The 23892-nt window shown below is 37.9% G+C and overlaps 1 protein-coding gene across 2 annotated transcripts; it reads left to right on the top strand.

Annotated features, from left to right (window-relative positions):
- The first annotated feature begins 13472 nt into the window (after positions 1-13472).
- FAS2 (Transducin/WD40 repeat-like superfamily protein) lies at positions 13473-21960 on the top strand. 2 transcript variants are annotated; one of them, XM_089041973.1, is made up of 12 exons: positions 13473-13720; positions 14027-14138; positions 17349-17375; positions 17506-17578; positions 18594-18697; positions 18793-19007; positions 19136-19247; positions 20252-20324; positions 20542-20630; positions 20723-20861; positions 20969-21069; positions 21171-21960. In XM_089041973.1, exons 1-12 carry the CDS (start codon positions 13607-13609, stop codon positions 21689-21691), a joined length of 1680 nt encoding a protein of 559 aa, XP_088898099.1. In that variant the 5' UTR covers positions 13473-13606; the 3' UTR covers positions 21692-21960. The 2 variants fall into 2 exon arrangements, with proteins under 2 accessions (XP_088898099.1, XP_008231684.2); XM_008233462.2 differs by having other exon boundaries at positions 13474-13720; positions 19136-19232.
- The last annotated feature ends 1932 nt before the right edge of the window (positions 21961-23892 follow it).

Raw genomic sequence — 23892 nt, 5'->3', positions numbered from 1 at the left:
GGTAGGCCGATCAAGTTGTTGTCCTCGCCTTATGCCCCTCCCGCTTGACTGTTGGGTACCCATTGAGCTGCTGCCGGTGCATTCGTCCATCCTTCTCTCTTCGCCAGTTGTACAAGGCCAAGGTTTTGAGCCAAGCTGATTTGGTGGAGGAGTTCCCTCATCAGATCGCTTTGGTCGTCCATTCTCTGAGCTAGCTGGTCAACTCTCGGACTAAGGTCTGCTTGACTTCGTGGATCGGGAAAAGAGAAGTGTGTGGAGCCCAATTGCACACGGGTTTAGGGTTTCATTGGATGTGTGCGCGGGAGCGTGCGTCGAGCTTGGAGGCAATGGAGGGAGCGCTTGAAGTTGCGCCAAGACCGGGCCTAAGTCGGCAGTGGTAACAAGCCCACCTTGATGAGAGGTTCCACCATGTTCGGCAGCGGTGGCTGGTGCTTTGTGGTGAGAGGTTCCACCATGTTCGGCGGCGGTGGCCGGTGCAGTGGTGAGAGGTTTTGGGCCGTCGCGGATTTAGCCATCGCGGCGGTTTTGCCTCTCGTCTTCATGCTTCCAACCATGGTTGTTTGGAAGGTTTCGGTGGATTGGAAAGTAGGAGGAATGGATTCCTTGAGCACGCGTTGAGTATAACTCGTGCTCTCAATGAAAGCACCAATTTGGAGGGAATGATTTTCCCCACGAGAATATTCGTCAAAGATTCCTTCATATTCTCCGCTTCTCTTTCCCCATGCAAAACAGATCGGAGTAAAAAGACCACACCCGGGGGGTGTTTGCCAAAGGCTCTCCGATGCCTATGTTAGGTAAGGTATTTCAAGGAAAACCGAGTGGCCGGAGCCGTGTGTGGTGGTTGGAGCCTTGTGTAAGGGAGAGAAAGAAAGTGGTGGCTAGGGTTTGTGAGAAATGATTTCTGCAGAGTTTTAGTAGGAATTTAGACGTACCTCAACCCTTGTGTGTGGCCATCCTTTTATAGTTGTCTTGGAGGCTAGGGTTTCAGAGGAATAATTCCGTAGATGGAAGGGAATTATTCCTCCCTTTTTTGGAATTGATTTGATTAATTAGGGATTTAATTTATTAGGGTAAATTAAATCCCTAATTGTGGTAGGTATCAAATCGAATCCCATTTTAATTAGGTAACTCCTCATTTAATTGGGAATCGGGGTAGGAATCAAATCAATTCTCAACCCAATTAGGTAATCTTCAATTTAATTGGGTAATCCCCAATTAAATTGAGTAACTCCCAATTAGGTTGATTAATTCCCAATTAGGTCAAATAATCCCCAAATGGAAGGAATCATTTGACCTAGGGTCTGATTTAATTCGGTTCCCACAGACACCAAAGCAAACTCCAGAACTATCCCCAAATCCAAATAACTTGGAGGCTTCATGCCAAGCAAATTTGATGCAAAATCAAAGAAAAGGTTTTCAAACTTGAGAGAAACAGAGCATACGAAGCAGAGAAGAGAAATGAAAGCTTGAGCAGAAGAAGGTTGAGCTCAACATCCATTCACAGACTGAGGCGAGCCTTGCCGTTCACCTCTCCACCATGAAACATCGTCAGCAAATATGGCCACAACCATAAATCACCTTCTTAGCAGCCTTCACCTCTCTAGAGTTGTGCAAACACAATGAGAAAGGGAGAAGGAATACTTGCTCAATGCTCTCAGCCTCATCTCTGCGAATGAGTTCACCAAGATAAGATTTTTTGTCTCATTAATCTCAATATAGCATATATATTTGTTTATTGTTTTAATATATTCATAAAATTCATGCTTCATTGAATTGTCTTAAGCATAGGCAAAAGCACGTGGGTTGGTCTGCCCAAGTCAAAAGGGTTGATTGATTAGTTGTTGTTATTATAGTCTGATGCATTATATGGTGCACCAGCTTGCATCATTTTCTTATTATTTCCACAACCATTATTTTACTTGTCACTTCCATTATTATATTGTATCATTATCTTGTTTAGTGTGTGAGTCAAATAGTCACATCACTTTATCACTCTATCTATGCATCATACCATCTGATGTCTGCCTAAAGGCTGCCATTCTAATAAAGCATGACTATATTTTATATGCCAAAGCTATCATCCCAAGGCATCATCATATTATAATACTAAAACATTAAAAGTTGTCACCTAATAATACAATTTTTCATAGATCTTGTAGCCCAACACACAACATCATTAACCAGACTCAATTTGTGAGAATGATGTCCATATGCAACATCTTCTCTGGCCAACAGAGGATACAAAGCCAGCTCTAGAACAACATAGCTATATCAGGCACAAAGCTGCACATACTTTTCGAGCCGAAATTGAATTAGGCCTCTCTAGTGTACAGATCTCCAGGGATAAACCTCTTCTCTCCGATATTGCACTATGCTCAGCTTATTCACATGTCTACAGTTGGGAATCAAGAAAGTCTTCTACCATCATCATTTGCCCATTTGGAGACACACCCATACGAATAAATAAAAAGAAGCCCCTACATAAATTAGGCGATTCTTTTTCTTTTATGAGTATATGAAATCAAATTCGTGCTGCCTTGATGTTGGAAGATTGTGTAGGGATTCATGCTAGTTAAGCTTTGATGAGAATCATGTGCTGGAAGAGACTAAAGCACAAGAGCTAGAGGGCTCTGGAGGCTTTGGCAAATCCATCATTCATGCCTTTGAGCAAACTACGCATGCAAACCCCAAAATACTTGGGGGCTTCGTGTCAAACAAGTTTTTTCAAAATAAAGAAGAAGCCAAACACAAGCCAAGCATCTGATACGGAGAGACCATCTTCTCTGACCAATAGAGGAGACTTGGCTAACTCTAGAACAATATAGCCACATCTTGCACAAAACTACGCATGTGCTTCAACTCAAAATTGAAGAACCTCTCCGGAACGTTGCTTGCATTGCCTCCATCTTTGGCACTGCCCACAAGATGCCCTGACTTTCTATGCCGACTGTTGGTTCCACAATCCACATGCTCTCTGTTGGAGGCCAAAGATAAGAAAATCTTTTTTTTCTTTCTTACCTTTTTAGATTTCACAATAAAATATATATTATCATGCCATATGTCATACTAGTAAAAGTAGCACGAGCATGTCATCTATTCAAATATAAACATGTACTGATAAATTTTCTTTCTTATATATATAAATAATGTTTGAGGCCAATACCAACAGAGTGAAGTTGGACTATTCAGCTTCCTTTATTTCTTGTCTTTCACTTTGAAAGGAATACAAGACTAGGCATTTACACACTACCAAAAGCAAGAGCATCATCACATGTTTTAATTATTGCCAAGGCATCACATGCTTGCATATTACTGAAAGCTACCTATGTTGGTTTTAATATTGATAAGGGATTCATTCGTTCTTTAATGATGTTGGATGACAGCCATTTAAAATCTACAAATATTAATTATATTCATTTGCGAGCTGCAACACATGTATTATTTTAACCACCATTTGCTTTGGTCATGCAGAAATTATATATCTATCAAGCACTCTATTCTTCCTAAGACGATGAGTACATTCCTTTATGCCTTAAGCCTTAAGGAGCATGGGACTTTATGTTCCTGTACTCATCAACATCTCAACATGCTCAATGACGCCAAGCCAGGCCAATGATAAAATTGTGCCGTAGGAGGTGGTCTCAAGAGAAATCATGCCAAGGAGAAACAATCCATCTCCAAAACCATGCAACTCAAGCATTTCACTTGATGCAATCATTTCAAGCAAACCAAACCAGATATCACAAGATCAAGCTTTTCAAGCAACACAGTCATCATAAAAGTGATAATTTGGCATTTTTAGTTGCCAGAAGCACAGAGAAGAAGCCATGCTATATTGCCAAATTGTCTCCGTTGCAACAAGTGGATATCTTAAGTTCATCATGCCATGCAATGGCCAAAACAAATACTCAGAAGGCCACGCTGCAAGAGTTTTTGCAACTCATGCCAATCAAATCTTGTTATAATGATTATGGTACACTTGGGGGCTAAGAAGGAATTCATTGCAATCACCACCATCAAAAATTCCAAAACCCCAAATGAGCTTAAAAATCCATTATTACCAAAGCCACTATTCCAAGACCAAAATCTCCTAGAAATTCCAATTATGTCACTATGACCTCCAAGTTTGCCACCACATGCAAAAACTCAAGTTGTTGTAACCCAACACATTTGTTGCAGTAACCACATGCAAAGCTCAAGCTTCAATAGCCAAGCCCAAGCTTTTGGTTCCTAAAATATGCTTACAACAGCTGTAATAAACAATACCTAAGTAGCCATAAGTGATATGGTCCAGCGCCTCAAGCACTTTCTAAAGCCCTGGCAATTCCAATGACTGTGTTTAAGAGTCGAACCAAAAGACCATTGGGATGTCTCAATTGCCACAATTCCATAATCAAGCGTCCTCAAGCCTCAAGCCTTATTTAAGAAATCCAAGTACCATGCTTTACTCAAGAAGGAAAACATCTTAGTTCATGGCAAATAGAAGGAAAATACTACAAAGGTAGTACTATGTTACTATAGGAAGAACGTAAATGCTGTTAAGATGAAGTTTCTTTTACCAAGCAATCAAATTTTCTGAAGTGAGGTCAAGCTATCAAGAAAAAGAGTAAAGTCACTATGCAACACAACAACCAAAATATGCTTACAGTAACCAAGATTCAAGCCAAGCAAAACATGGAAGATAATGATGCGCTGTATGAAATGCTCCTGGAATATAACACAAGCCCTATAGTCATGCTGTCGGAAGAGACAACCATCATGCCACCAAATTTGAAAGAGGAGCCCCAGATCTGAGTACTAGAAGGCAGCGCAGTGGACTCCAAAACTAAGATCTAGTCCAAGTGACTTAAGGCCTCTATATTGCAATGCTTATTTGCCAACACCTATACCACTTTCAAGCTACCACAAACACTATCATGCTCAAAGCCTTAAGCATCTTCCTCTATATTTTTCATCTTCTAATCTACCAAAGCCCTCATGCCAGACCAAGCTATATCTTGATTCAACTACTCCCACTTGCTCTTTACAGCAGCCCAGGCCATCTGTAGCTGCTGGAACAAAAAAGCCCTTACATAAATGCCAAAACCCAAACACTCAAGCACATTCACCATGCTAAATAGCCCAAAAGCTATATTAAACCATGTCACTTTAGCCAATACCAAGCATACAAGCTAATACCAAGCGTGCACGTCAATGCCAAGCATACATGCCAATGCCAAGCGTATATGCCAATGCCAAGCATCCAAGCCAAACCAAGCATACATGCCAAAGCCAAGCGTTCAAGCTAATGCCAAGCATATAAACCCAAAATCAAGCATACATGCCAATACCAAATATACACGTCAAAACCAAGCATGCAAGCCAATATCAAGCATACAAAACTAATGCAACTCTTGCAAGCTGCAACCATGCCAAATCAAGCATCACTAGTCACTCAAGCACATCAATCATGCAAGCTAACTTATTTTGGGTTAAAATTCAACCAAGCCTTATCTCCGATGTCATGCCGCAAAATAAGCCAACTTTTGGTAACCCCAGTAAGTAAACTCCGATATTACAGTGTCTAGGAAAGTTCTTCAAGGCGACACCTTCGGTGTCTAAGAAGATTGGGTTTTAAGCGGGACCATTGCGACCCCTCCAACCTTCCCGGAAAAGACCTGGCTGTGATTTCGAAGACTCTTGACTGGTTATCCTTGAGTTGCTCATCGTTACATATGAATATATATATATATATATATACATGTATATATGACCAAACTAATAGTTGCCAAAACCATGCTAATCTTCATGCCAAGAAAAACAAAACAACTACGGTCAAGCAAGCAAGCATGGATATTTCATGCATATTGAAGAACTAGCCATGCCATGCCACTGCCAATTCTTTTGGGCTGAAATTGATTATTTGGCCCATCTCGCTGCCACTTCATAGCCCCAATAATCAAGGGGGTAATGTTGACGCCCAAAAATGTCACGGGAAGCCAAAAGACATTTAAAGCCCAATATAACATATATTGTCGGTCATGCGTTAATCCAAGCTGTATTTTGGGATTTAATTCATTAAATAAATATAGAAATAGCGTACATGCCATGCCAAACTAATAATACATTTTTCTCATGCCAATCACCTATCAAGCTCACATGAACCCAAGTCATGTGGTTTACGGGGCTTACATGAAGGATTATGGTGTGGAAGGTTACGGAGGTCCACAAGGCCCACGGAAGCTCTTGGATAATGGAGACTTTGGGCTAACTACTTGGGAGCACCAAAGTCTAAGCCCATTACTTAGAGTTCTCCAATGTGGGTGAGCAAATGAGATATTTTTCAAGCACTTCCTTTTACCTATAGGAAATAGTCATTTTCCAAACACCTAGCTTTATCCATTGGAAACAAGCCTTTTCCAGTACTTCCTATTACCCACTTGAAACAAACAGTTTCCAGTGCTTCCTTTTACCCATAGAAAATAATCAGTTTATGGTACCTAGCTTTACATGCTAAAAAATAGTATGCCCCAGTGCTCCCTTTTAACCACTGGAAATATGCTGGTTCCAACACCTCCCTTTACCTATCGGAAATAAAGGAAAACCCTCACCCTCTATAAATTGGCATTCATGGCTCAAGCAAAGGGAACCAATTTTTCTTCACCTAACACTTCTTACTCGGCTCTGCAAGCATCCCAGAGCCATCAACCCCTCTTGGTTGTTGCAAGCTTCTCAGCAACCATGAGAACTCACATTTCCTTAGTTGTTGCTAGTATTCTAGTAGCCTTCACAGTCATTCCTCAGCCATCACAACCATGTCTTCTACTTTCTCACCCTTGAAATCCATCATCTTCTCCATAAAGCCTCACCAAGCATAACTCCAAGCTTTTCTTTCCTTCCAAGCTTTAAATACAATAGCCTTCAAACCTCAAGCTTTTCTTTACATCCTCCTTCTCTTGAAACTCTTAAGTCCCCATAGCTATAGCCATACACAACAAATTATCGACACCAAACTCAAATATATCAAACGCCAAGCCGAGCACATGCATTCTCATTTGCTAAACTTGTGGGTTTTTAGCTCCCACACTCCAAGCTCTCATACCAAGCTCATATAATCTCATATCAACATCAGCAAGTCATCTTCAACTCTTCGTCGAGCTGCCGGAAACACGCAGTTGCTGGAAGAAGAACAAAGTACTCCCTTGGGACTTGCTTCTCCCTCAGGGTACTTTGGGCCTAGTTCTTGCTAACTCAGAAAAAAAGGGTATTGAAGGCTTGATTCATCACTTTATGGCGGTCCAAGAATCAATAAGCCCAGATGAGCCTTCCAACGAAAAAGACCCCAACACTAGAAAAGAGAGGTGCTTTGAAGTTGGGCTTGGGAAAATATTAGTTATGAGATTAGAAATTTAGCATTAGACTTAAATAATTTTTTAAAAAAATAAAAAATACACAGTTAATCTGGTCTGGTCCTTTTTTTAAGGTGTGAAATCGCATCTGAAATCGGTTTGAACTGATTTGGTGCCGATTTGTTGACTTTTTAGTCAACACGATTTTTTCCTTTTGGTGCGGCTCGGTGTTCCGGTTTTCCGGTCTCGATGCCCACCCCTAAGTACAAGCAAAGTAAGACAACTAAGAAAAACCAACTACTGCAAGGGGAACCAAGTCACCCATAAATATATTTTTTATTTTAAAAAAGGAGATTTATAGATAGAGAGAAAAATGAAGTGGCTGTTGGGTTTTCCATGGCTATAGTTGGTAAAATGGAAATTCAGTTCATAACAAAAACTCATTTATTTCTTTGATAAGTGATATACACGTGTATTATTCTAATAGGATACCAATAGTTTCCACGTAGAAAGAAAGCATAAATGCAAAGGGTCCATTAGTGTAGTAGTTTGGAGTAATTGTTCCCCTACACAAGGTTTTGGGTTCGAGTTCTAGCATTCGTGTTGCGTGTGTGAGTTTAGTTTATGCCCCTCTCAATAGGAAAGGTCCTTAAAAAAAAAGGGCTAACATCATTTTACCCTTTCAAGATTTGGGGTCATTCTTGAAAAAGGCTACGTGGTTTTAATTTTGTCAATTTACGCCTTAACGTTTTAAAATTTGACCAATTTACATGTTCCGTCAATTTGACTGTTTGGTATTTTGTTAAGTGACGATGTGGCAAACACATGATCCACCTTTTTAGCTTAGGTGTAATAAAAATATGTAACAAATAATATTTAAAAAATCTTTATTTGTTAGGGTAATTAAAATATTAAAATCAATTATTTTAAAAAAAAACATAATAAAAAACCTAACACTCCCACCAAACCCCCCAGCCGTCACCAACCAACTCCAAACCAGCATCTCCACCGCCCCTATCCTTATTCTTCCTCCTCCTTCTCTTCCACCATCCCCACCTTTGTTCCCAACACATATTTCTCCTTCAGACGCCCACGCTCATCACCACCCTTCAACTTCACATACCTAACCCGCCCTCTCTTCCTTCCACTCCTTCTCTTTCTCTCCCTTGCATAAATTAGCCAACCCCATCCCCACCCTAGCCACAACAGCCGCTGCCAAACCCCTGGAATTCCCAAAAATGCAAGTGCCCAGAATCTTCTTCACCGTAATGTTATCATTTGAGCTTGTTGAACATTGAGCTTCATGGTGCCGTTCTAGTCCTTGGCCATCTCTTTAGCAATGTCTTATCCGATCTTCTTTGGGGAGAGACCTAAAGGACTGATACCAACCTTGCCTCTAGTGACACGAATGTAGACATTGACCACCTGAGATGGGTTGAACTTTGGAGGCATGGTTTCTTCGACGACGCCTTAGGTTTCAAGGGGTTAGGGTTTCAAAGGGAGGAGGCTAGGGGTAGGGATGGTTTCAGATCTGGAGTGCGATGGGTTGGGGAAGGAGGAGAGTGGGTTGTTTGCAGGCGGTGGTTGTGAGGTGGTATGGGTTGAGAGAGAAGAGAGGGTTTGGTGGTGGGGTTGGTGACAACTAGGGGTTTTGGTTGGAATGTTGGTTTTTTCTTTTTTTCTTTTAAATAATTGATTTTAATATTTTTAAGGGCTAACGACAAAAAAACCCATGAAAGTTTGGGGTCATTCTCAATACGGGCCATGGGTTTTCAATTTCATCAATTTACACCCTAGTGTTTTCAAATCTAATCAATTTAATTATTTCATTAAGTTGATAGTTTGGTCAGACGTTAACTGATGATGTGTCTATTGTGGGACCCACCTACTAACCAATCCCTAATTTTATATATATATATATATATTTATATAATGATAAAATAACATGAAATTAACATAAATATAAGTCTTTTAAAAAAACCTAACCCCTTCCCTGCCTAGTAACCCAGTGGCGCCCTATGTTCCCCCACGACTACTAGTTCCAACAGCAATAGTAGCAAGTCTATCCATTGTTTTCTTCCCTTCCAAACACCTCGTGAGGTAACCATCATTTTCCAGTTCTTGTCTTCTTCACCAGTGGTCAAGGTGTCATATGAATTGTCAAGCTTCAAAGGTTGAATCACCTTATCTGCAGCTGGGCTTTTGCAAAGATCAACCTTGTGGATTTTGCTTATGTGAGCCCGCTTGCTAGAAGGGTAATACCCATGGGAGCCAATTGACAACAGGCAACCCAAATCCCAATTCATGGGATTTGAGTAAAAAAACTGCATGATAGAAATCATCATCACCTAAAATCCCCAAAACAAAAAACTAAAATCAGCTACAAGTATCCACATCTTAAGTCTGAAAGCTAAATCTCAAGTCAACAAAGGCACAAAAGATTAAGGCTAGGGGACATATAGATCCATATGAATTGGATATAAAGATTTCACCTTGAAACCAACCCGTTAAAACTAGACCAAAATGAAGAACCCCCATTAAACCTAACCCACCAAAATCAACCCATAAAAGCACAAAAAGTAAAAGTAAAATAGAGAAACGTACCACTGTAATTAACGGGGCATGCATGATTGTTCCTTAGAGCACAAACCTCCAGAGATAACAAAAAGAAAAAGGCTGAAGAGAGTGATGAAAGTGTAGAGGGTTAAGAGCTTTGAGAAAGAACCCTAACAAGTAGGGAATAATACGAAGGAGGAGGAGGAAGGGGAGGAGATGAGGAGCTTGTTGAAATGGGTATGGTGTGGTTGTTGATAGGAGCATATTTATGCGACTTTGCTATCTTATTTCTTTGCATTTACTTAGTTAATTCCCATTTATTAGAGTGATTTAGCTTATTTTCGTACTATTGTAGGTCCAGATGGCAAGATTGGCAAGAAAGGGCATTTTGGAGCATTTTAGAGCAGTTTTGGACTTGGAATGGATAGCATATGCATGGGCCAAGATGGATGGACGTTTTTGAAGTTCGAATAGGCTAGGAATGTGCTAAAAAGATGGGGAAATTAATTCAAGAATCAGCTTCTGGGAAGTAAAAACCCTAACTGATTTTATTTTATTTTACCTTATCCTAATCCTATTCGACCTAAATTCCAGCTGGAAAAGGGGGGGATTAATTTCATATTAGGAAACCTAAAAACCCTAATTTCGTGGGTTTCTATTGGGCCCTATAATGCCTAAAGAAATCTGCCAAATAAAACCCTAATTTCGTGGGTTTCTGCTGAGCCCTTTTACCCTAGATCTACCACATATATAAAGGAGGGGTTGCCGCAGGAGAAGGGAGTTCTTTTGGTGCCGTAGCAAGAAAGGAGAAAGGGAGAAGAAGAACTTGGCGCCGGAACCTGCTGCATCCATTGGGTTTTTCAGAGTTCTTCCCTTGATTAGTTCAAATGTTTATTCTAGATTGTTTTTCAATTATTATGAACATGTGTAACTGAATTTCTTCTTAGTTAGAGGTGAATTCGAAGCCATGGACATATGTTTTACATGAATTGATTACTTCCAGTTATGGTTTCATAAAGTATGAATGTGATTTACTTTTCTGTTTTATTGATGACTTATTCTTGCATGTTTATTAAAGATGCATACTTAGTTTGTATGCAGGGATTTGATGCTAGAATATAAGGGAATTTCACCTAATCGTTATGAACTTATATTCATAAGAGTAAAAGTCACTAGTCATGATTGCGTTAAGTAAATTCTTGGCAGGAGTATCATGCTTTTCATAGTTACAATTGCCTTGTCAAGGCTTATGATTTTCATAGAACTTAATGATCTTTGATATGTATCTCTATCATGCTGTTCATATAGGAAACTTGATAAGGATAATTTGATTGCGTCGCTGAGTCCAATTCAATGAACTTAGGAAAATCTGAGAGTTAATTAGTGCATTCACAATTAATTTGGGGCTTTGTCATTCATACTTTATAGAAAGAGTAACTGGAGATCGATTTGTGTGCATATGTTCCATGTGTGGAGAAGAATCCTCTAGCTATCCCTTAATCCATATTTCATTCACAACTTAGTTGTTTGCTGCTGTCAGTTTTACTTTATTCTAAATCGTCCAAATTCCCCCCAATCATTGTTCCCTTAACTTAGTTTCCAGTTTAATAAGTCTAATTTGTGTTGATTAGCATCCCTTCTAATCCCCGGAATAGAACGATCCCTACTTACTCGTACTACGATTGCATAATTTATAGGGTTTAATTTGTGCGTTAGTTATTTCTCACGCCAGTTGTGTGTTGGCGAGATAGGGTGGGGAACAGGGCGGGTGCTTGCTCACCACACTAACTATAGGTGTATGCTCACCACCACTCTTAAAAGGTGATGTCTGTACTATGGTTAACCAGGTTCACCTTTGGAGTTTGGAAACTAGCTCAAAAGAATTATTTCACTGTTAAGAAAGAAATGCTAGCCATTGTCCATGCTGTTTCTAAATTTGAACCTGATCTTTTAAATAAGAGATTTTTTTATAAGAGTGGATTGCAAGGCTGCCGAAGACATTTTGTTCAAGGATGTTAAAAATCTAGCATCAAAACAAATTCTTGCAAGATGGCAAGGAATTCTTTCTGCTTTCGATTTTGATATTGAATTTATTAAAGGTGAAACTAACGCACTCCCGGACATTTTAACTCGAGAATTTTTGCAGGATGCGAACCAGAAATTTCGAACAGATGACACCCAGTAAGAGCTCCTCTGCTCTTACCAAGTCATCCCCTAATGATCCAAAGCCACTGATGTCTTCTTCTCCATATAATAAGGGTAAGGAGAAGCAGATTGCTGAAAATCTATTCTGTGAATATATGAATATGTCTGTAGCAATCATTGAAATGAATGATCTAGATAAACACCCAAATTTTCTGGTTGAAAAATATTTAAGGGATAATCTTCCTCCCTTGAATAAGCCTCGTATTTTCTATGAAACTCTTCTAATTGAAACTAAGTCTGTTAATATCGTTTATCGTTATAGAGGTGAAAATGCCAACACCATAGCATTCTCCAAAATCCAAATTCTGAACGTCATTTCTTTGGAAGAATGGGGTCCTAGCCTTGAAAGGGCCAAAAGATTTATCCATCCTAAAATTAGGCCATATTCCTATAATTACTGGGATTATAAAAAGGCATGGGAATATGTTTTATGTTTTCAAAATCAAAACTATTCTCATACTTGGTTTATCCAGTTTAAGCTTCGAGCTCTGAAAGAACTCCCTAATTGGTTCAAGAGCTTTTTTCTGATTTGGGGTCCTACTTTGGAATACCTTCTTCCTAAAATAAAGGAATCTTTTCAAATGAAATTTTGTAAATGGAATAAAAACCATCCTGATCATAGGACCTTATTCATGTGGTTCATGATAATGTATGAACTACCATGGATATTAAAATGGGAATATGTTATTTCAGAGGATGTTGATGAGGAATGGACTTATATTCCAAATTTAGTATGAAGTTTCTTAATCAGATGGTGGGATAAATTCACTAGGGATCACCTGGCTCCCGCCAAGATCATCCTAGCGCTTATCCCATCCCCTGACTCTGCTGCTGCTCAGCCTTTGGCCACTTCTTCTAATCTAAGTGTTTCCCAAAGGTTGCAACTCTTGATAGACCAGCCAGGATCATCATCTTCCAAAGAAGACTTGAAAAAGAAAGTCATCGAGATTATTGATCTCGATGACGAATCCATGGCATTAGTATCTGCCACTTAGCCTAAAGATGAGGTGGACTTTTTTGCTAATGAAGACATGCTGGACAATTATCATCCGGATTTTTATGGTGGGCCTCAGTGATATTCTGTCTGATAAGAAGACAATTTGTAAATATTGTAATTTTATGCTTTCCTGTCATTTTAGCTTTACTTTTCCTCTGGTTAAAGCAAGATTCTTCTGTTTTAACTCTGCTTTCACTTTTGTAAAAGTTTGCTTTTTCTTTTTGGCTATTTGCGGAAAAGTTCAGCAAGAATCATCAAAGTAAAGATGTCACTCTACTGTAGGTTGCTTTGTGACTTCTTGTCATTTGACACGTCAGCAGATAAAACTAGTTAGCAAATTTTTGGGTACACGCAGAATTTCCCGAAACAATTCCCGCCAAATCGTAGTGCTCCGAGCAACATATACCTCTAAATTCCTTCCAGTAAGTAAACCTAAATTCCCTGTCTTCCCAAATTTGATTAACAAAGATAAAATTTTAAAAACCCAAAACGAAAAAAAACAAAAAACACAAGGAAGAAAATGAAAGGAGGCACAGTTCAGATCAACTGGCACGACACCAAGCCGGTACTAACCCTAGATTTCCACCCAACTTCTGGTACTCTCGCTACTGGTGGCGCCGATTTCGACATCAAGGTACTCACTTCTACTCTCTCTCTCTCTCTCCTCTCTCTTCCTCTACATTTTCACGAATCTAATGGGTGGGCCAATTAATGTTGAAGCTTTTCTTTTTTATTTCCGCGCCTACTCTCAGCTCAAATTGTTGCTTCAATGGAGCATCAGAGCCTTCCTTTTTGTTTTTCGGATAAAGGATTTTTCGAATTTTTCTTTTTGTTATTAGGTTTTATTTAGCTTTTTCGTAAGTGCTCATTTGATATACTTCTTGATGTCATTTTGTTAGTTATTGGACTAACTGTGTTCATTTTATTTAATTTTTACAAGCTTTGGTTAATAAATTCGAGCGAAACACAGAAGAAACTCCCAGCAGCTTCATATCAAAATAGCCTTTCTTACCATAGTTCTGCTGTAAATGTCCTTCGCTTCTCTCCTTCTGGTAAGTGAAAACCTATGCCCTCCTCGGTGTTGTCTGCTCCTTGAGTGATAAATATTCTTTACTTTACATTTGTAATTGCATGAAACTTCATTTCATGATGAGATACTATGGAGCGTTCACTATTTCCTGGAAGATTACTAAGATGATAGCTAGCATGTCTGTTCTTCTTGCTTTGGTGTTTGTAATCCTGAGTTCTTCACAAAGTTATTGATTATGAAGAGAGAATCAAGTTGCTGACTTTAGAAATATGTTTTTTGGTTACGTTTTCTTTCTTTCTTTCTTTCTTTTTTTCCCATTTTGTTCCACATCCACAAAGTGTAAGATTTGAAGTTACATTTTCATTTGCTGTGTGCTGATGCCAAAGTTGTATTATACCCATATTTCCATACCCACCATCATAAATTCAAGGAAACAACACAACTAGCGCAGTTAATTCGAAGTTGTCTTTCTTAATCCTATTCTTAGGAGATGAGAGCTCAGCATGATTGTAGGCGAGGACCAGAATTATAGGATTGCTAGGAATTGTTTGTAAGGAAGGAGGGAAGTCTTCAAAGATCTTTAAAATAATTAAGCATACATACCTTAGCATTCTATTGGCATTGTACAGAGTTCTTGATCCTGTATTGTATGTTTTGGCCTTAACCTAAAGTTGAAGTCTAAATAATTGTCTTAGGTGCATAATCCATGGTATTACATATACGCTCTAATGGGAGTACCAACTTATGCTGACCTAGGCTAGTGATGAGCAACGGGTACCAATCACTGCCACCATCACCACCAACACCCCACCACTACCAGCACCACCTAATGCTTATCAATGTGGGCCAATGGGTATCCATTGCCCATCCCTAGCTGTAAGAAAACCTTATATTTTGAGATGATTGAGCAAATTGAGCGGATTTGATTTACCTAATCCAAGATTACTGAATGAGCTAATTTTGTTCATTTGATTAAGCTGATTTGGATGATTCTAGGAATTTTGCATTGGTGTTAATATGTAAGGAGGCTATACAAGTGTATGCATATTACTCAGTTGAATCAATGAAAAAGATGACACCATATCACTTGAATCCATAGTTTAAAATATCGATAATATCGACGAAATATCAAGGATATTATCGTTTTTTCAGGTCATAGATATTTTGGAATTTATCCATACACATATCGTATATATATCGATAATATCGGAAAATATCGATGTCAATAATTTCATTCACACTTCAACAATATTTTGTCAAAATATCCCTATAATATTGAAAATATTGAAAATATAGATGTAATGAAAAAAAAAAAAGCTCAAAGCCACACAAAGGGGATTCAAACCCTTGCCATTTCACTCCTCCAACACCTTAACCACCATGTTGCTTATGTTTTTGTGATAATATGCTAAAATATATATATTTATATTGTTTTGTTTTGAATAATTATATGCAAAACTATTTTGGGTTTATCATTTGATGACTACTCTTCATAAATGATGAAGATAGTGAAAACTTTGAACCTCATAAGAATTCTGTGTGATAGTAAGTTACTCATGTATCTTACCATGTAATGTATAAAGTGTAAAAATATTGTAGTAAATCATTATATATAAATGATTATGGTGTGTTTAATCTTCTTTCATTAATTAATGCATATTTTCTACACTCACAGTGTTTGTCAGCTCGCTATATAATCAACTTAAATCAGTTAACCCATCATGCAATGCATTTCCTTCCAATTTTTTGTGATAAACTAATACATAATTGACTGAATAAACATCCTCCAAAGTTTCAATAAAAATTTCCAAGTTTTTCTTATAATTTCTGTGGTTTTTATTCAATTTTTATTGATATCAATAATATCCGGATATTTCCATAGAAATTTCCGTGTTTTTGGACTACTGATATTTTTGATGCCATCGATATTTTAGACCTTGCTTGAATCAATGTGAGGAGGCTATCTGTTTTGTTACCCCTATCCTACTTTGACCACCAAAAAGAAAAACAAAGAAATTTCTTCCTCTCACTATTATTCCTCATGTTTCATTAAATCTTCTATTTTGGATCTCATACCACTTGAATTACGTCTCAGTTATTGTCTTGCTCAGATGATCAGATCTTATCTCATTTGTCGGCTCGGTTTACTTCATTCCCTGTTGGTACCAAAACAGATAGCAAGGTCTTCCTCTTCTTTGGCTTTATACTAGTGTAAAAATGAAGAGTCCTAATTACTATCAATTGGTCTGAGCTATCTAGGTTTTGGAAAGCTCGTAAACACGTTCTTATTCTGTTTGCAGCAAAATGGGAGTTGCCGATACCCTATTCTCCAGCTTAAGAGGGAGTCTTAACGACCATATGCTTAGGGATGCTAATTTGGCTAATTCTATTGAGCTAATTTAGTTTATTTGGCGAGCTGATTTGGATGATTTCCAGTATTGGTTTCTAAGAATGTTTCATTGAATTTTATTTGTTATGAAGCATAATTATTGGGATCTCAAGCCCCACTATTGTGGAAAAGAAAATAAAGCAATGAAAAAAAAAAAAAAAAGGGAAAGGGAAAGGGAGGGAGAAGAAAGAACTTCCATGGCAGAACAGAGCATCGATAGTAGACTCTAGAACATAGAAGAAGCTCTTATACTTTGAATTTTGAATCTTGAATCAAGATGGAAGAACATGTTTCATGAGGAAGAAGTTTTAGGATTTAAGAGCATATCCAAGGGAGCGCTATCTAACTTTTAGCCAAATTTTTGCCAAGATGACTAGAAAACTGGTATACTTTAGCACTTTTGAAGTGGTTACTCCAGCCATGCGATTTTAGATATTCACCATATTTTTCATTACTTTTTTAACTTCAGCAGAGCCACTTTCTCTCTCCTCAAATTTAGGAGTCCCCAGAGGCTTAAGCTATTTTAGTAGCTAGATAGCTAGTATGGTACAGCCCTTTGTAGATGCTCTGAGTGCTGAGAAGTCTGTAATCTGTTCTTTTTGTAACAGTGGGCAATAAGAAAAAAAGGCTTATTCTAATGAAAAACCGAACTGTCTCTCGCATACAAGCTTCAATTTTTGTACAGCATTGGCTTGTTGATGAGATTGGCTTTGCAATAAAATGAGATTTCCTTTTTAATATTTAAAAAATTGAAGCTTGGAAAATTGTGTTATTGACACATGTTCCCTCATTATGGTTCTCTTTTATGGTGGAATTGATATCACTCCTTTGATGATGATGCAGGAGAACAGCTTGCCTCTGGTGCCGACGGTATGAAGATCACTCATATTATTGAATTTATTTTTATATATACTTGACTATCTTTATTCACTTATTTTTCTAGTTCATTGTTCTCTTAAAGTACCTTTTCCTCTTTTTATTTACTTTTTCTATTAATCAGGAGGTGAGCTGATTATATGGAAGTTGCATGCAACAGAAACTAGCACAACGTGGAAGGTCCTTAAGACATTGTCGTAAGAATTTAAATTCAATAGTTAACCTTTTGTATGCATTGGATATTTGTTTAAAGTATAGTTGGCAACACAGCAAGCTTAGGTGATTTAGGGCGGACCAAATCAGGGATGGGCCTATTGATCCTATGCATTTGGCTTATGCAGTTTGAAACCAATGTGCTATGTGTATTCTAGAAAATAAATAGATCAGATATATATACATGCATACATGAAGCTTCAAGTGAGGACGATGTCCTCATTTAAGAAAAATCTGCGAACATCCTCACCCCAACACATGGTCCAAATGGTCAGAACCTTAAAAGTTTCTCTTTCAAGGATCATCCGAACAAAATATCCATTCAAATGGAAATTGTTTAGCCATTTGATTACAATCCAATTTTATTTAGTGGACACTTTGTGGGGCCCATTGTGCATTGTAGGTCGACGATTGGAACCATCTATGGTTTAAGTCTCTACCAAAGGATCAACCTTGCAAAAAATGAACCAAATCCAAAACTATTAAGACATCTAATTGTTTTCAAATAAATAGACAAACATGGTGTTACCATTTTGGCTGAAATTATCACCCTTAATCAAATGATTGAATGGTTTTTCATTTAGCTGATTCTTTATTTGTTTTGGCAATGACGATCATTTGACAAAAACTTAAAAGATAGACTTCAGATTATCGAACTACAATGTGGAGTGGGCTCCACAGTGTGCCCCTTATATTCGAGGGGTCCTTCAACTAAAGGGCACTGTCCCAAAATCTGAGACTTAAAACCAAGAGATTATTGGGCCTGATATAAAATGATAAGTAATATCTGTTAGATCCAGGCCCTTAAGGTGGATAATGTGAATTCTTTCTAGTTTTTGTTGGTTTAGACCTGGTAGTCTGGCATGTTGGAGTTCAATTTGAGATGTTGGATTTCAACCAAAGTATCAGATATGAAGGCCATGATGATTAGTTTAGAGCTTCGTGGGCCATATATTGCTGGCATGGATTCTTTGTACCTGACTTTTTCTGTTGTTATAGATTTCACCGCAAAGATGTGCTGGACCTCCAGTGGTCTGCTGATGGTGCATTTCTCATTTCTGGGTCAGTTGATAATTCTTGCATCATATGGGATGTGAACAAAGGTAAGAAAGACATTACCTAAGCAGCATAACTATAGCAAATATCTTTTAAATTGTCAAAAGATTCAACTCTGATTTTTCCTATTTCTATTTCTCAGGTTCTGTCCATCAGATTCTGGATGCCCATTCCCATTATGTTCAAGGTGTGGCATGGGACCCATTGGCCAACTACGCTGCTTCCCTAAGTTCCGATAGAACTTGTCGCATTTATGTCAAAAAAGCTCAATCAAAAGCAAAAGGTGCCGAGAAGACAAATTATGTTTGCCAGCATGTTATTTCAAAGGCCGAGCCTCCACTGTTGGATGATTCTAAGGTTAGAAGTTTGTATTCTCTACGTATTTCATTGATCCTAAGCATAGATGGAATATTTTCAGACCAAAAAAAAAAAAAGCATAGATGGAATATAGATGTTCTTAGCCTCTTGTATGTTTTTATGTGCAGTCTGCAAAATACCATCTCTTTCATGATGAGACGTTGCCATCTTTCTTTCGAAGATTAGCATGGTCACCTGATGGATCATTTCTACTTGTTCCAGCAGGTAGTTCGCCTAAATGTATGCTCAGTGAACTGTGGACTTATGTAGTCTAATTCGCTCACCGCAATGGTTGGTTTTCGAATATAATATTGTATATTTGTTCTCCCCATCCAACCTTTTAATATTGTTGTGACTGAAGCATTGACTAGAGCCTTATCTGAGGACTGTAACAGAGCTTGCTTTAGTAGCATTGCCATTGGGTTTGTCTACTTTGGGCAAATGTAAGTTTATTCCATTATTATAACCTATGAGGTGGATAGACTGCTATTCTCCTGAATTCCACATTGGTTATACGTTGGAAAGATCTAGGGTACTTAAGTAAGGTCTATGAATTCAGATAGCACTTTTGGAGCAAGCCTTGGGTCATCACAAATGGTATGGGAGGAACTGGTCCAATGCCTACAGGAGACTCAAGAGCCATGATTATGATGACGTCTCCTCGGCAGTGAGTGAAAGGGGAAATAGGCCAAGGCTTAAAGGATGAGAAACTGGGATACCCCTAAATCCCACATCATCTATGCCTTGGGGAGTTTTAGAGTACGTAAGTAAGTCCTTTCAATTCAAATGTCACTTTTGAGGACGCCTTGGGTCGTTACGGATAGTGCTGCTAGGATTCAGTTTAACCTATTACCTGATTGAGAAGCAGACAGACATCAGGGGTCTTGTACTCTCCAATATTAAACACTGATTGTAAATATTCCAAGTCCCTTTGATGTGATGGCCTTAAATTTGTTATTTGGCTTTCCTTGAATAACAAACATCAAGTGAGGGGGAGAAATAATTGGAAAGAATCTTTGGATCTTTCTTTTTATTTTTTATGGCTTTGTTTAAATTTATTTTAGTATTTTTCTTGCTGCAAACTGAAAAGATAATCTGAGGTTCGCAGTTTAGGTTATTTCTGTTCCTGAAAGAAGTTAGCAATTATCACAAGCTTTTGAAGCCTGACCACCTACTGTCGATTATGACCACTTATGTTTAGTTCCATTACAGTTTTTGTTGACATAAGAATCTTCCAATTTCAGGTTCCTACAAAATATCATCTGCACCGGAGACAATAAATACAGCTTATGTATTTTCTAGAAAGGACCTTTCAAGGCAAGTCAGAGATATTACCTTTTAGTTCGGAATATTGTTGTCTTAAAATGATTCATCTGTATATTATGGAATAAAAGTCCAGCATGACATCCCTAGATTTCTAGTGGGGCATCATAGCATGATCCTATGCTTTTCAGTGTCTTAACTGTCAAGCAAATGAAAGTTTGAAGGAAATTGTCTTCTTACATTTATATTCTCACGTTTCATGTTAATGCAGGCCTGCTCTACAGCTCCCTAGTGCCTGCAAACCTGTTGTAGCAGTTCGTTTCTGCCCTTTGCTCTTTAGCCTGCGGGGGTCAAATCAATGTACTCATGCTGGTTGACATTGTTATTTTGTAAAATATATTGTAGCTTTGTTGGTAATTATAGTATTTTAACAGTCTTTGGTGAATCTGCAGCCGGGTTCTTCAAGCTTCCCCATCGTATTGTTTTTGCTGTGGCCACTTTAAATTCTTTGTACATTTATGACACAGAGAGTGTTCCTCCAATTGCAATCTTTGCTGGTCTTCACTATGCAGCCATAACAGACATTGCATGGTAAAATTTGTGTTAGTTTTCTGCTATTTTTTGGTGATTATATTGATTTTGACTGCCGATAATGTTTCCTGTAAATTAAATTGCTGGTACATTTTGCTGTTCAAAAGGTCACCCAACGCCCAATACTTAGGATTGTCTTCTCAAGATGGTTACTGCACGTTGGTAGAATTTGAAAATGATGAACTGGGATCACCTATCTGTTCATCAGGTTTTATATCCTTCCATTTCCTAAATATTTCATAACTTATTTTAATCCATCATTTCTTCCACTGTTTGGTTCATCATGGTTCCTGTTTCATTTTGCTCCAGTGGAAAAGAAAGTCATGCATGACAAGAACAAAAGCCCAGTTCAGAAGGCAGAAAACATGGTGATTGAAGCTACTAAAAATGATAGTCTTGTCGCTGAAGATAATGGAAGAACTGTAGAAGAAAGGAATCAACAAACAGAAGCTGAAAGGAAAGAAGAGAAAGTCATGGGTGAACAGAATAAAAGGCCAGCTGAGAAGGCAGAGGACATGGTAATTGAATCTACTGCAACTGACAGTCGTGTTGCAGCAGATAATGGAAATTCAGAAGCAGAAGGGAATCGAAAAACAGAAGTAGAAATGAAAGCAAAAGAAGTCGTTGATTTAGAGAACAGAAGTCCAGTTGAGAACCCTGAGGACATGGTAGTTGAAGTTACTGCAAATGGTAGTCTTGTTGCAGCATATGATGCAAAATCAGAAGCAGAAAGGAATGAAGGGATAACAGAATCTCAAAGCTCAATGAAGACTGCTGTAAATAGGCCTCCTACCAAAAGGCGTATTACACCTATGGCAATCGACCCGTGATAGCCGCCATTCTCACCTCTGTAAATTTTGTAATCAATTTAATCTCACTTGCTGGGTGCTGATTTCTCTGCCCTATTCAATTATAGGATTCAGTGTACTAAATTACTGATGCTAGAAAGACCACCCTTCCCTTCCCTGGGAAGTATAATTTCTGTTATTTCACTTTTGATCCAATATGGATGTTGTAGAACCCAAATCGAATTGGAAGCCTATTGACTATGGACTAGAAAATTTCAAATTTCAATCTTATATGAATCTTGGCTAGTAAATATGTATCCCATATAAATCTAGGCAATTGATTCATATCCAGATGATTCTTGTGGGTTTCATTTGTCTCAGAAAGTGTAGCACACCAATGGAAAATGCCTTGTGTGTGTGTGTGACCCAAGGATACCTGTTTACTTTTGATGGGTAATCTCTGGTTGTTAAACTGTGTGTATGAAAATTTAACCAGTACAATCCAGTCTACCGCAAGGAGCAAGAATGTACCGTTTATGTGGCAGGGGTGTGTGCATTTGCCCCTTAATAAAAAATAATAATAGATAATGCCTATTGAGAATGTCCGCCCCATTCTTTCTCCTCCCACATTTGGTTTTGTTCAATTTTAACAGAAGTTACAAGTTACTAAGCAAACCAAACCAAACTAAACTAAACCAATAATGGACAGTTTGGTTCGGTTGGTTAGGGTGAGTTGTGCCTATGCCATATCATTTTTTCTTTTGAATTTTGTTAACCCAATTATAACAACAAAATTATATAACCCGGATTCTTTGCCTTGAATTTAACAGTGTTCTCAAGTTCAAATCTCCATGACACCTTGGCAATGTGTGAGAATCTCCCTCCTCTTACATAACTTTGACAACAACAAAAAATCATTCTAAAATTGAATTTAACACGCCATCAAACTTCAAAGTTCAATAACAACAAAAAATTTCATAACCTACTAATTTTTTCATTTTCCAGCACATCGAACATACTAAAATTGAATTCAACATGTCATCAAGTTTCAAAACTCAATAACTAATATAGTAACAAACCAGAGATCACTAACTTCGAAGTTCTATCAAACTAAATTCAAAGTTCCATCAAACCGAGTTTGTTACCAAGTCTCTTCGTTACATTGCAATTAAATTTGCTAGAATTATAAATATCATCATCATGAAAGAAACACAGCTAGCTAAAATGACCATTCGCACATACCTGCGTCTTTTTGGTTCACATATACACATGATCATACATACACAAAATTACATCTAGGGTTCGTTTGGTGACTAGTATTGAATTGAAATGGATTTAAAGCATGTTTAAGAAAGAAATGAAATTTTTTTGATCAAGTTGAAGGTAGAAGATGGATTACTCATCTCATCTAATCCCCACAAATATGATAGGGTAGCAACACCTTATAACTAATCCCTCCTAATCCTCCCAAATGGAAATTCCACTACCTTCATTTCCTCCTTCAATCAACCTTAAGATTTAGTGACTTATCAAATCAAATCCAATTCTAGGCACCAAATGAGCCCTTAATATTTTATTTTTAAGACCTTTCTTATTGAGAGAGGCGATCATATACTAAACTCACACACACAACAAGGATACTATGACTCGAACCCAAAACCTTTCCTGAGAGAAACAATTGCTCTAAACCACTACATTTAATGAGCCCCTAGTTTTAAATCAAAACAAAACTAGCACATTAGTGAAACACAACTAGTTAAAAATGCTACGCTCAGACTATAATGAGGGGTAAGTTATAAGGGGTAAGTTATAAGGGGTTCACTTTATAGTCATTGGATCAATCCAAGGGCTGGGGAGAATTGGGATAAAGTTGTGCAATCAGGTAGGTGAGGAACCCAAACCCGAATTTAATATACAAATTTATAAATAAACCCAATCTTAGACATGTATTTATAAAAAAATCCAAGCACTATTTAAACATAGAAACACACCCAAAATCAACCCCAAAGTCAACTTTTTGGGTGTGTTTATAAATGGGTTTTGAGTGTGTGTAATGATGGGTTTTGGATGTGTTTATATGTTTAAATAGTGCTTGGGTTTTTTTTATAATTTCAACCCCCATTTTGGGTGTTTTAGTGAAACTCCCAATTTACTATCCAGCAATGAAGTTGGTCCCAAAAAAAAAGAAAAAAAGAGGCAAGTTCGAATTTTGAACAGAAAAAACCCATTGATCTCAAACTCAT

This window comes from Prunus mume, linkage group LG1 (genome assembly GCF_029339155.1).
Source record: "Prunus mume cultivar Tortuosa linkage group LG1, ASM2933915v1, whole genome shotgun sequence".
Taxonomy (NCBI): domain Eukaryota; kingdom Viridiplantae; phylum Streptophyta; class Magnoliopsida; order Rosales; family Rosaceae; genus Prunus; species Prunus mume.
This window is presented reverse-complemented; position numbering and strand designations above follow the sequence as displayed.

What these genes read in the sequence shown, in the direction of transcription:
- FAS2 (XM_089041973.1), top strand. Translation starts at nt 13,607, where the DNA reads ATGAAAGGAGGCACAGTTCAGATCAACTGGCACGACACCAAGCCGGTA. An exon ending in TCTAGAAAGGACCTTTCAAG is followed by an intron (nt 20,325 to 20,541) that starts GCAAGTCAGAGA and finishes ATGTTAATGCAG; the next exon opens with GCCTGCTCTACAGCTCCCTA. An exon ending in GCCATAACAGACATTGCATG is followed by an intron (nt 20,862 to 20,968) that starts GTAAAATTTGTG and finishes GCTGTTCAAAAG; the next exon opens with GTCACCCAACGCCCAATACT.